The 11,732-nt window shown below is 46.6% G+C and overlaps 1 protein-coding gene across 1 annotated transcript in view; it reads left to right on the top strand.

The window, feature by feature from the left end:
• The window catches only part of SLC6A5 (solute carrier family 6 member 5), a 55,478-nt gene extending 44,016 nt beyond the window's left edge, over window positions 1-11,462 (top strand). Inside the window, exons 14-16 of the mRNA XM_047823241.1 lie at window positions 4,052-4,152; window positions 8,924-9,091; window positions 11,307-11,462. Of these exons, the coding sequence (XP_047679197.1) occupies window positions 4,052-4,152; window positions 8,924-9,091; window positions 11,307-11,462 (425 nt within the window). The remainder of the gene's footprint in view (window positions 1-4,051; window positions 4,153-8,923; window positions 9,092-11,306) is intronic.
• The last annotated feature ends 270 nt before the right edge of the window (window positions 11,463-11,732 follow it).

The raw sequence follows: 11,732 nt of genomic DNA on the forward strand, positions 1-11,732 counted from the left end.
TCACACTTAACATTGAGAGGAAGGTCAGGACTAAGCTGCACATCCCTGGTCAGGAGCTTTCGCTGCCCAAAGATAAAGGAGGGCCAGAATAGCCAGGAAAAATCTCAAGAAGGTACTGTCTGAGAGAGAAAAAGATATAAAAGAAAATAAAGACTGAGATTTAGTGAGTGTTGAGCTTATTGGTAACCAAGGGGAAATATATGAGTTAACACATAGGGTTTTGGCTTTTAGAGATGGGGCCTTCATTATAAAGGAGTAATTTGAGGTACACACAGTGCCAGAGACCTAACTTGTGGGACCTAGTACAAAGTGAAAATGTGGAACCCCTCATTAAAAATGTACTAAGAATTTCAAGATGGCAACCAAAGGCCATTAATCCAGGGGCAGCACCCTTCTGAGTGTGGTGCCCAGTACAAGTGCACAGCTCACATGCCTGGAGGCCAGCTGTGGCTGCACAGGAGGGAGAGCAGCCCCCTGAAGATCATGTTTAGACCAAGGGCAAGGGTATGGTTTATAAAGACAGAAGCCACAAAGCTGCATGAGTGAAAATGATTGGTTGGTTGAAACAGGTTTTTTTATTTCTCAGTTTAGGGTTGGTTGGTTATAAGGAGCTTGTGGGAACCAATTTCTGAGCCCCAAATCTGTTTGTTGAGTCTAGAATAGTAGCCATGATTTACCACATTTTTCCTGCTGTTTTCCTGCTAACTCAGTAACAAGCAGTTGCTCAGATCCCTTTTGGAGCCCATCTTACCCCTCCAGACTCGAGATCATGCAGCAGGCAAGTCCCTATGCATATGCCCCAGGCTCCATGAACAATTCTTTTATCAAGAGTTAGGCCTTGGTGACTGGGTGGCTCAGTCGGGTAAGCATCCGATTCTTGGTTTCAGCTCAGGTCATGATCTCAGAGTCTTGAGATCAAGTCCTGCATTGGGCTCTGCACTCACAGTGTGGAGCCTGCTTGGGATTCTCTCTCTCTTTCTTTCTCTGCCCCTCACATGCACTGTCTCCCTTTCTTTCTCTCTCTCTCTCTCTAAAATAACAAATAAATTTTTAAAAAAGAAGAGTTAGGCCTTGAGGATGAGGGGGATTTGGGTCAATGGAAAGAACAGAGCAGGAAGAGGAAGCCACATAAACAACGGCCTGAGAGGAAGGTAGCCATTGACACAGTAAGGGACCCAGGTGGGGACTTGGGTGAGTCGGCCATGGGATGGGTATCGCTGGACTGGGTTTAGAGCCAGCAGAGGGTAGAAGGGTTGGAGAGCCTGATCAGGAATGAGCGGGAGGCAGGAGGACGAATGCCTGGTGGCTCTCAGCCCATTCTCCTGCGCTATACCTGCAGGGCCAGCCCACAAGTTGGCAGAAGGGGCAGAACCATCATGGGACCTGGAGCTAGTGGGAGGCCAAGGCCAGGTGTCCAGAGCCCTCATGTGAGTCCCAGAGAGGGACATGACTTTCTGGACACTGAGCTGGCCCTGGAACCCAAGCCTCCTCCCTCACCATCCCAGCACCATGCTCTCTGCATCAAACTCTGCCTCTTGCTGAATCTGAAGCAGCCCCCATCTGCCCCTTCCTACAGTTCTGCGTCTAGCTCCTTCACCCCTCTGGGAAAGCTGGAGTGCTCTTTACCGCCATCCCTCTCCTCCTATAGGAGGCCATCTCTGTGTCTTCCTCGGGTCTAACCCTGCGCTCCATCAAATCAGTTTCTCAGTCAAGCTGTACATCATCATCTCTTGGGGATGGTCTATTGGAGAGGAATAATCTGGTAACAGAATTGAAAACAATAGCAGAAACTTCTAGAATCTTTTTTTTAAACACTCAGGCTTCCTTCAGTGTCTTATGTCTATTTTTCTGGGCCTTAGCTTTGATTTCTATTCCTTTGAGTTTCTCCCCTCACTGCTCGGAGAGGCCACTCATTTGAAGGCATTTGATAACACTAAAGAACATGCACAAATAACAAATCCAAAGAGGGTCAGGTCAGCTGCTCGTGGCATGAAGTTCTTGCCTGTGAATATAAGCAACCTGGAGCCTCTTTGTGTCATGGATTGACCTCTCCAGTCCCCCCAGCAAACCAACAAAGGCTCAGAAACAGAATACCTTTCCTGAGATCACACTATGAATTAGAGGCTGAACAGGGGTTCAATTCTTAGATCCTAACTCCCCATCCAGCACTCTTTCCCTTGTACCACATTGTGATTGACCCTGATCAGGGTTTAAGATAGAATAGGAAGCTCAGCTGCCACCTGAGAAACTTTAGAGTGAGTTGAGAACAGCTGTCTTTGGTGAACCTCCCACACCGTTCCCAGAGCAGGCTGCTCTATAGCTAACCTCAGGCTTGGCTGTCCTCCTTCATGGCTGCTGTCAGCAGGGCCTGGTGATTCATGATCATGAGAGTTAGCTGACATTCTGGGTCTGGGCTTGGCATGGAGTAGAAGCAAATAACAGGAGCTGAGGACTATGGAAGGTCTCAGGATCCATTATTTTGAGGATGATGGCTAGAGTGGACTTTTGAGGGTAAACTTTAATATTGAAGTATAACATCGTGTACACAGGAAGGAACACAAAACTGAGTGTACAGCTGAATGAATTTTTACCCCCAGGTAACCAGCATCCAGATCAAGATATAGAATATTATCAGGGTCATTTTTAAAAAAGGGGTTGAGATGAACTATTTTGTTCCTTGAAGGAATACCAGTGTCTGCTTTCTACCCCAGCAAGAGATTGCTTTTTCATATCACATTATTCTTTCCTGCTGCCATGCAGCACAGAGCAGGCATTGAGGGGACAAGGCTAGAGGATAACTCTGGGCTGAGGTGGGGACAGGGGCACAGGTCAGGTGAAGGCAGCTCGTACAGGTGCTACACAGGGAGGGGATGGCCAAGGGTAAGAGATAGCAAGTGAGGACTGGAAGGGGAACCCCCAGAAACTGAATCCCCCTGCTCCTCATGGGGCTAAGGGCAGAGGACCCAGAAACCTAAGGAGGTTGGGAGAGCCCGGGAACTGGAGGAACAAGTGGCCAATGTCTCAAACAAGAAGGTCTCAAGATGTGCAAGGGATTATTCCTGAAAGGAGGAGGCATAATGGAAATGGGGGCTTTCCCCGAGGAGTGCCTCTGCTCCTCTTGACTTGCAGGGTACCTACTTTTCACATAAATGACCAGAGGATAAAGGAATGGGGAGATTTAAGCTGAGGCTCCTGGGCCCCTGGTCAGAACTACTGACTCACTGAAGCTTGAATTCAGGGAGCTTTCCTGTCCCATCAGCATGGCGACCCACACTTGGGGGAAAGCCATGCTTCTGAGGAGCTCAGGAAACAATGTGAGAAGCTGTCCCTTTCCAAAACCTTCCTCAGTGGCCCCTCCGTCCAAGGAGTAGCTTAAAGGTCTTGGTAAACTGTGAGTGTGTGGGGATGGTAGTTATGTGTGGCCATGAGAATGACCATCTCCTCTGCCTGATACTTCAGTGAAGTTGATCGGTGACCAGGACAGCAGTCCTTTGAGCTCCAACAGAGTGGGCAATGGCCGTTGCCATCTTACACAGAGTGAAGATAAATTGGCTCATGGAAGAGTGTCCTTGGGAGGGTGGGGACAAAAACTAATATGTAGTGACTCTCACTCTAAATCCCAAGGCTTTCGTAATACACTGTGCTTATTGACCACGATCGTAATGGATTTTGCCGAAGTTGTTGCTAAGCACATAAGGCCATCTGTGAAAACAGCCGCACAGGTGACTATGCCTGGCTGTGGCAGTGCTGAGACGCCTGGGCTAGACTGCAACTGAGCTTTTTAGATGTTACCTTGGGATGACATTTTTGACCCTCACTGCAGAGCATATTTAATATCTATTTAAATGTTCAGTTTGCCCTAATCTTCCTGGCAGCGAATCATTTGTCTGATGGTTTCTTGCATAATAGGGGTCATGCTGACACCAGTCTGGGGCCATCCCTAGCCAGTGGCACTTACTTGAGTGAGGGCCTCTAGACCCTGTCCTCTACCCTCCCTTCCCCCAACCCCCTGCCACTGCACCTCATGCTGTCTCCACTTGTCTATTTGCAGGCTTGCAAAGATTCTGTGAAGATATAGAAATGATGATTGGATTCCAGCCAAACATTTTCTGGAAAGTCTGCTGGGCGTTTGTAACTCCAACCATTTTAACGGTAAGGATTGCATGCTTTATCATGTAGTTGGATCTCGCCTATGTATGTGGTGCTTTACATTTGAACAAGGTGTATTATTCTTGCCTTCCAGAAGAGGAAACTGAGGTTCAGAGAGATCTAGTGGCCCACCTGAAGGTGCTTAGCGGTGACTCATGCAGTTTGGAGCAACCTTACAGAACATTTCCTCATGTACTGTTAGCAGATTACAGTCACATTTCCCACATGCTACCCATGGTCTGGGCTCTGTTCAGAGAACTTTATGTGTGTCACCACATCTCTCCCTCACAGCAGCCTTGCGGGGCTGGCATTGCAGTCGCCTCCATTTCACAGATGAGGAAGCTGACACCCAGAGGCTATGTGACTTACCTAGCACTGCACACCTAATAATTAGCAACCACCGCCTGGGTTCGAGCCCAGGCAAAAGGCTCCAGGACTCTTGCTCTTAACCACTACTCAGTAGAGCTGCTCTACAACCAAGATAGCGTAAATTAGACCTTTATGGTTCACTTTTATTGTTTTTTGAGAACTATCTCATCATCCTCAAGTGTGACGATGACATTTTGAGATCATCTGACATTCATCTTCTTAAAGATCAGAGCCCTTCATGTGTCAGTAAATCTGCATAGGGACTTGTACGCACATCCCGTCCCTTCCTTTATTGTGATACAGGCTGAAGGCTTTGCCTTAATTCACCCTCCAAGCACAGTAATTGACCACGACCTTGCCTTTCCTCCGCTTCCCTGGCTTGTGATGGGTGTTATCAAAGCAAGGCGGCAAGAAGCTGGCTGTAGTTCTGGTTGCAGCCGGCAGGTGGCACTGGAAACCAGATTAAGACCGTTGTTTAACTTCAGCACCAGGTTATCTAAAGGAAAACAAGACAGGATGAAGTAAAATTGTAAAGAAAATATGTATTTCCTTTTTTTAAAATTTTTTATTTATTAAAAAAAATTTTTTTTAACATTTATTTATTTTTGAGACAGAGAGAGACAGAGCATGAACGGGGGAGGGTCAGAGAGAGGGAGACACAGAATCCGAAACAGGCTCCAGGCTCTGAGCGGTCAGCACACAGCCCGATGCGGGGCTTGAACTCACGGACCGGACCCTGAGATCATGACCTGAGCTGAAGTCGGACGCTTAACCGACTGAGCCACCCAGGCGCCCCTCTTTTTTTTTTTTTTTTTTTAACTGTCACAGAGTGAATTTTAATCAAAACACCTCAACTGATTTCTGAAAAGACATAAGTTTAGACAGAAAAACCATTCAGCATTTATCTCCCTCTGCACTGACATGAACACCATACTGAGAAACCCACATCAATGCTCACATTTTAGAGGCGATAATTTGTCAGAAAAGTCCCACTAGATCTAAGGGGCGCCTGGGTGGCACAGTCGGTTAAGCGTCCGACTTCAGCCAGGTCACGATCTCGCGGTCCGTGAGTTCGAGCCCCTCGTCAGGCTCTGGGCTGATGGCCCAGAGCCTGGAGCCTGTTTCCGATTCTGTGTCTCCCTCTCTCTCTGCCCCTCCCCCGTTCATGCTCTGTCTCTCTCTGTCCCAAAAATAAATAAACGTTGAAGAAAAGTCCCACTAGATCTGGGGCACGAGGGGTGAAAAGAATCAAAATGGATTTTCCAGTTTCTTGAGTTTAAGACTGAAATGTATATGAAGAGCTCAGATTTACCTAATTGGTGGGGGGTGGGGGGAGACTTTGAAACTCTCCTGCCTGGGGGCATTCTCTGGCTCTCCTGAGCTTCACTATTTCCCCCAGTCACCACCACATATGATTTATTCTTGGGTGAAATCAAGACCTGACTTTCCTTCCTGTCTTGGAAGAGATTAAGCTTCAGAGAATTTTATTATATTTTGCAGAAACGTATCACATAAACATAAGAACCGGCACCACCATTTGTGGAGGTCTGTTTGGAGGAAGGCACTTTGCCCCTAAAGCTTCCGACCAGTCTGCTTAGTGGGTGATTCTTCCCCCCATTTTACAGTTATGTGAGCTGAGGCCAGGGGAGGCTAAGGAGCTTGACCAAGGCCACAAAGCTTTCAGGAGGCAGAGCTGAGACTTGAATCCAGGGCTTCTAGGCCTCAAGCCCACACTCTAATACATTTCTAGAAACTCAGTGCTTTCACTTCCAAGTGGAGTTTGGCCAGTTTGGAATTAAAATAATTCTAATCTCTGTGAGCAGAGAGTCAGGGAAAAGAAATTGCACGGACTTGCTGTGTTTTTTGAGAAAGTTTCTCAACATGCTGTGCTTTCTTGATTTCAATTATGAAACTCCCATCAGAAACCTGTAGAGATCCCAGAAAAGCTCCTGATCCAGATTCCCCTTCTGTGTTTGGGAGCCATGGACAAGTAGAAGTGGTCAAATCCATCGTCAACTGATGTACCTCTCTCCTTCCTTGGCTGCCATCAGCAAAATGTCAGGGTGGGCCTGACTCAGTGGTTAAATTATTATCTCTCATGGCCAGGCTTGTCTGAGGCAGGGTTTTATCAAAGTTGGCTTGGCAGAGGGAAATTTATGGCAAGAACAGGTGTGCGCACATAAGTTTGATGTGGAATTTGTGCAACTGGAAATGGGTACCAAAGGACCAAGCCCAACACTTATTTTTTGCCACTTGCCCTTCTGTAAAGCGAGTATTTGTGGTATGCTGGAATGAACTGAGATTATGGGTTTAAATTACTTAGAAACCTCTGAAATGAAATTGATCATTTTTATATGTGCCTTCTTGGATTTATAGAGCTATAAATATTCCCCATGCAATTATTGTATACATAGTCAGATCACGTTACTGAATTATGTGCACACATAAGCAGATGTATTGCTATTTATATAGTAAATGAAATGGAGTAACTTACCATAATTACATTAGGCCATACTTCCAATAGACTGGTTAATAAAGTTTATAACTCTAGGGGCAAATGTTTAAAAAGGGGCCTAGAGTAAGGCATCTCTTTCCGTAGGAGCAGCGTTTTCAACAGCCGTCTTCAGGCTCATGTTGCTTCAGATCAATACATTGAATTATTGTTGCATTGAAATAATCACTTGGCCCAGCAGCCTGGGCTTTGCAGCAATAATATAGATATGCCTTACATTTGTATAGTGCTTCATGCTTTTCTAAAACACTTCCATATATCATCTTTGCTGACATAATTCCCTCCAATCATTTCTGGGCCATTATTTTACTGCTTAAGATAGAATGAGATGTGCGGGGCGGCAGGGTGGTGGTGGGGGGAAGGCAGGACTTATGTCATCATTATTAGGTACATTATTCTCGGCTGCTACTATATTGCCGCTATGAACATGGGCAAGAACATAGTTTCTCAGGTCAGTGCTCCCCAAAGGTATGGCAAGAACAGTTAGAACCCCTGTTCTGTCTTTTCCAGTGCCTCTCTTTGTGTTCCCTTGTTCCCATGGGTGTTCCCTTGTTCCTTCTCAGTTGCTCTAAACTTGCTTTCAGAGGGTGCTCATTGCTCCTGCCGAAGTGTGCAGTGATGCAGATAATGGGCAGAAAATGACTCATCACCTCTCTTCAAATTGAGAGGGGACTTTTGAGTAAATATCAGACCATTGTTCCCAGAAAGCCCCTGTGTGTTGTGTACGCAGTGTGAAATATATCCATTTTGTAGCAGAGAAGTCTGAGACATGAGGGTCCCTCCTCTAGCTAGCAGTGGAACCGAGATCAGCCTGCTGGCCTCTTGGCTCTTGGCCCACTGTTGGATGACACGGCCCGTTCATCTTGAGTCGGTTGAGAGTGCGCCGTGCACCCACTCTGTGCCCCATGGTTTATTATAGGACTCAGCTTCAGGCTCAGCCACTGCTTGCCAACCACTCCTGGCCTCACTCTGCCAGCTTTAAAGGCAGCGCCTGGATACGGGCCATTCCCCATTCAAGGAGAAGTCAAGGTAGATTCAACCCATTTATTTATTTATTTTTGTTTTTATTTTTTAATGTTTATTCATTTTTGAGAGAAATTGAGGGAGAGAGAGAGAGAGCATGAGTGGGCTGTCAGCACAGAGCCTGACGAGGGCCTTGAACCCACAGAACATGAGATCATGACCTGAGCCGAAGTAGGACACTTAAACGACTGAGCCACACAGGCACCCCATCAACTCATTTCTAAAAATATTAAAATACATACATTTAGGGGCACCTGGGTGGCTCAGTTGGTTAAGCATCCGACTTCGGCTCAGGTCATGATCTCACGGTTCGTGGGTTCAAGCCCCGTGTGGGGCTCTGTGCTGACAGCTCAGAGCCTGGAGCCTGCTTCAGATTCTGTGTCTCCCTCATTCTCTGCTCCTCCCCCACTCAGGTTCTGTTTCTCTGTCTCTCAAAACTAAAGAAACATTAAAAAAATGTTTTTTAAATACATACATTGAATGGATTCTTTCTCACAACAAAAGCTTGATTATCCACTATAGAAAGTACAGACAACCCTTTAAATACGCCCAACTCCACGCATCAGTCCCCTTGATGTATGGCCCTTACAGTGTCTTCACAGCTTGTGTGTGTGTGTACCCATACACATTGCTCAGTTCTGGGAGATGGCAAATGCAGCTGGCCAAGTGTGTGTCATCTTCCTCCTGAAATTCAGTTTCTTCATTTGGAAAATGGATTATTAATAATACCTCTTTCAGGGTTGGTCTGGATATAACATGGGATCATAGATAGGAAAGCAGCAAACTGATGGCAGGGGCTCAATACCTGGCTCTTAGGAATGAACACTTCGCATCACCAGCCTAACACATGTGTTTCTCTTTTCTTCCTAGTTTATCCTTTGCTTCAGCTTTTACCAGTGGGAGCCCATGACCTATGGCTCTTATCGCTACCCTAACTGGTCCATGGTGCTCGGATGGCTGATGCTCGCCTGTTCGGTTATCTGGATTCCAATTATGTTTGTGATAAAAATGCATCTGGCCCCTGGCAGATTTATTGAGGTAATTCCATCAGCTCCTTTTCCCTGCCATCCCCTCCCCGGGGAGAAGCTCTCAGAGCTCCGTGCATTAAAAAACAACAGATTCGGTAAACTTATTCTCCAGGGAGACTTGGTGATTAAGTGATCACAGTTGCCGACGTTTCTATTAAACCCGTTTTTATTATGTATTATTCCTCTAATGGAGAGACTTAGCCGATCCGCAGGCCAAGCTGTTATGCTCTTCCTCAGTGCCCTGGCAGCTCTGGGGAATAAGCGATCATGTCTCCTCTTTCCTGGAGTTCCCCTCCCCCCCTCCCCTTACCCACAGTTTACATCTGATATTTGGTTTTTAACCACACGTCAGATTCCCGCTTTCCTGATGTGCATCTCTGTCCAAGTCTTCTCCCTCCAAACATCTATTCCCATTACGTTTTAAATCACTACCCCTTCCTGTTGGACTGGTATTAGAATGGCTGAGGGGTCCAAGCTCATGAACATGTCACCATCCCCATACAATGTAATGAGAGGTCCGGGGCATGGCTGGTGTGAGGTGAGACCTGTCCTTGTTAATCCCTTGATGGATACTTCCTTCATTTCTAAAGAAAAAAAAAATCCCCACCCTGACTCCAGGGTGTCTGGGAACGCATTGCCACTTGTTCAGCCACCAGTGAAGTGTGGTCAGGCTTTTGTTACTTATGAGAAGTCGCTGTTTCAGGCGTGCTAGGGATAGATCAGCACTGCCTCTGTCTTGAAAATCCAGAGGTTGGACCTTTTGGACCAGACCGGTGCTCCTCAGGGTTTGGCCCTGGGACCGGCAGCATCAGCACCACCTGGGAGCTTGTTGGAAATGCAAATGAGCAGGCTCCAGCTGGCTCCACTGAACCAGAGGTGGGGAACGGGAACCACCCCCCACCCCCACCCCCACCCCACCCACCCCCCCAGTCTGTAGTTTAACCAGCCCACCAGGTGATTCTGATGCACACTCAAGTTTCAGAGGCCTTGGGATAGACCAAGGCAAAGAAACACCTGCCAATAGAGGGCAGCGAAGAACAGGTATGTATGGGCTTGGCTCTTGGTCAGATTGAGAAGAGGAAGAGAGGTCTCCGGAACATCCCACAGAGGGGGTGGCTTTTATTTTCAATGGACTGAAAATGGAGACAGAGTTGACAAAGGGAATGTAGGAGTCTCCTTACTGAAGCGGTATTCCAGTTTGCATCCTCAGGAAATTGTCTGCTGTCCCCTTGAGGTAAATTACTGTGGGCCCCTTTACCCCCAGGGCTGTCTCCCTCTTGCCCCAGATGAACCTCCCACCAACTGACCCAGAAATCTCATTCCCTTTGAACAGAAGCTAGTGTAGCCTCTGCTACTTTTGTCTTAGGCCGAAATTCCCTAAACTGATGAGTTGGTTCTATAAATTTATTATGGTTGATTTGGGACACAAAGGTTGCAAACTGATGATTAAGGGGAGATTAAACTAACAGCTATAAGAAATAGCTTCACTTTAATAGGTAATAAACATATAATTGTTCCCCCTTATGGAGTCTGAAATATGTTTTCTTAACTTTTTTCTAGAAAATTTTCCCATCAAATTATGTTTTCTGTAAAAAGTTCAGTTGAAGGATCAGAGACAGTCCCATTATTTCTGGCTCGCCTACACTGCTGAACCGAGTCAGGAGCATATATTTTTTGTCAACAGATAATTAAAATCTTTGCTCACTCTTGGCAGTGTGTTTTTGGGGTTGTGTTTTTTTTTCCCGGCCATTTATATACTTTGGGGAAATATGCTAAACAAAATCCAATTATTTTGATGTAACAACCTACTGTTGGGACTATGAAACAAAAGTAACTGAGCGCATGTCTTTTACAGACTGTGTCTGGCAGTGGAGAGAGAAGCTTGCGAATTCTCTTCATTTGGAAGGAAAAAATGTATAATTAAAATCTGGGCCCTTTATCCTCTGTTAATCTTGTGCAAGGCAAACTCTGAGCAATTGTTATATTGCTCGCAGGGCGATGTAAATAACTTCAAGGGAAGTAAACTACGTCTCCTCTTTAACGTCCCTTGACCTCGTTAATTAAGAGGGCTATCTTCCTAACCGCTTCTCTTGCCCGGGGACCTCTTGGCTTAAGGAAGGTTCTGGCAAAAGTGGTGTCAAGCAGTTTGGGGATAGATGGGAGGTGCCTAGGGGAGGGATGGCATGTTACTTCTGTGACCCTGTGTGTCTTTGGCTTCTTTGCAGAGGCTGAAGTTGGTGTGCTCGCCACAGCCGGACTGGGGCCCATTCTTAGCTCAGCACCGTGGGGAGCGTTACAAGAACATGATCGACCCTTTGGGAACCTCTTCCCTGGGACTCAAACTGCCAGTGAAGGATTTGGAACTGGGTACCCAGTGCTAGTCCAATGGCATGGGATGGCCCAGACTTGATCCTGTTTTTCCTCTCTGCCTCCCCTAAGGTTTTCCCCGGCTTTCTTCCCATTTTCTTCTCTCTCCTCACGTCTTGGTTCATGTCCATGCATGAGAATGGTTATATAGAAAAGTAGGACACGGTGTCGCATGCTGTAGTGAGGAGCTAGACAGACCACTTGAGGCGCTTTGCCTGTGTCCATGGCGTCAGTTTCCAGAGGGGTTGGAAGCTCAGGCTTTACCCGGCAGGAGTGGATCAACT

This window comes from Prionailurus viverrinus, chromosome D1 (genome assembly GCF_022837055.1).
Source record: "Prionailurus viverrinus isolate Anna chromosome D1, UM_Priviv_1.0, whole genome shotgun sequence".
NCBI classification, from domain to species: domain Eukaryota; kingdom Metazoa; phylum Chordata; class Mammalia; order Carnivora; family Felidae; genus Prionailurus; species Prionailurus viverrinus.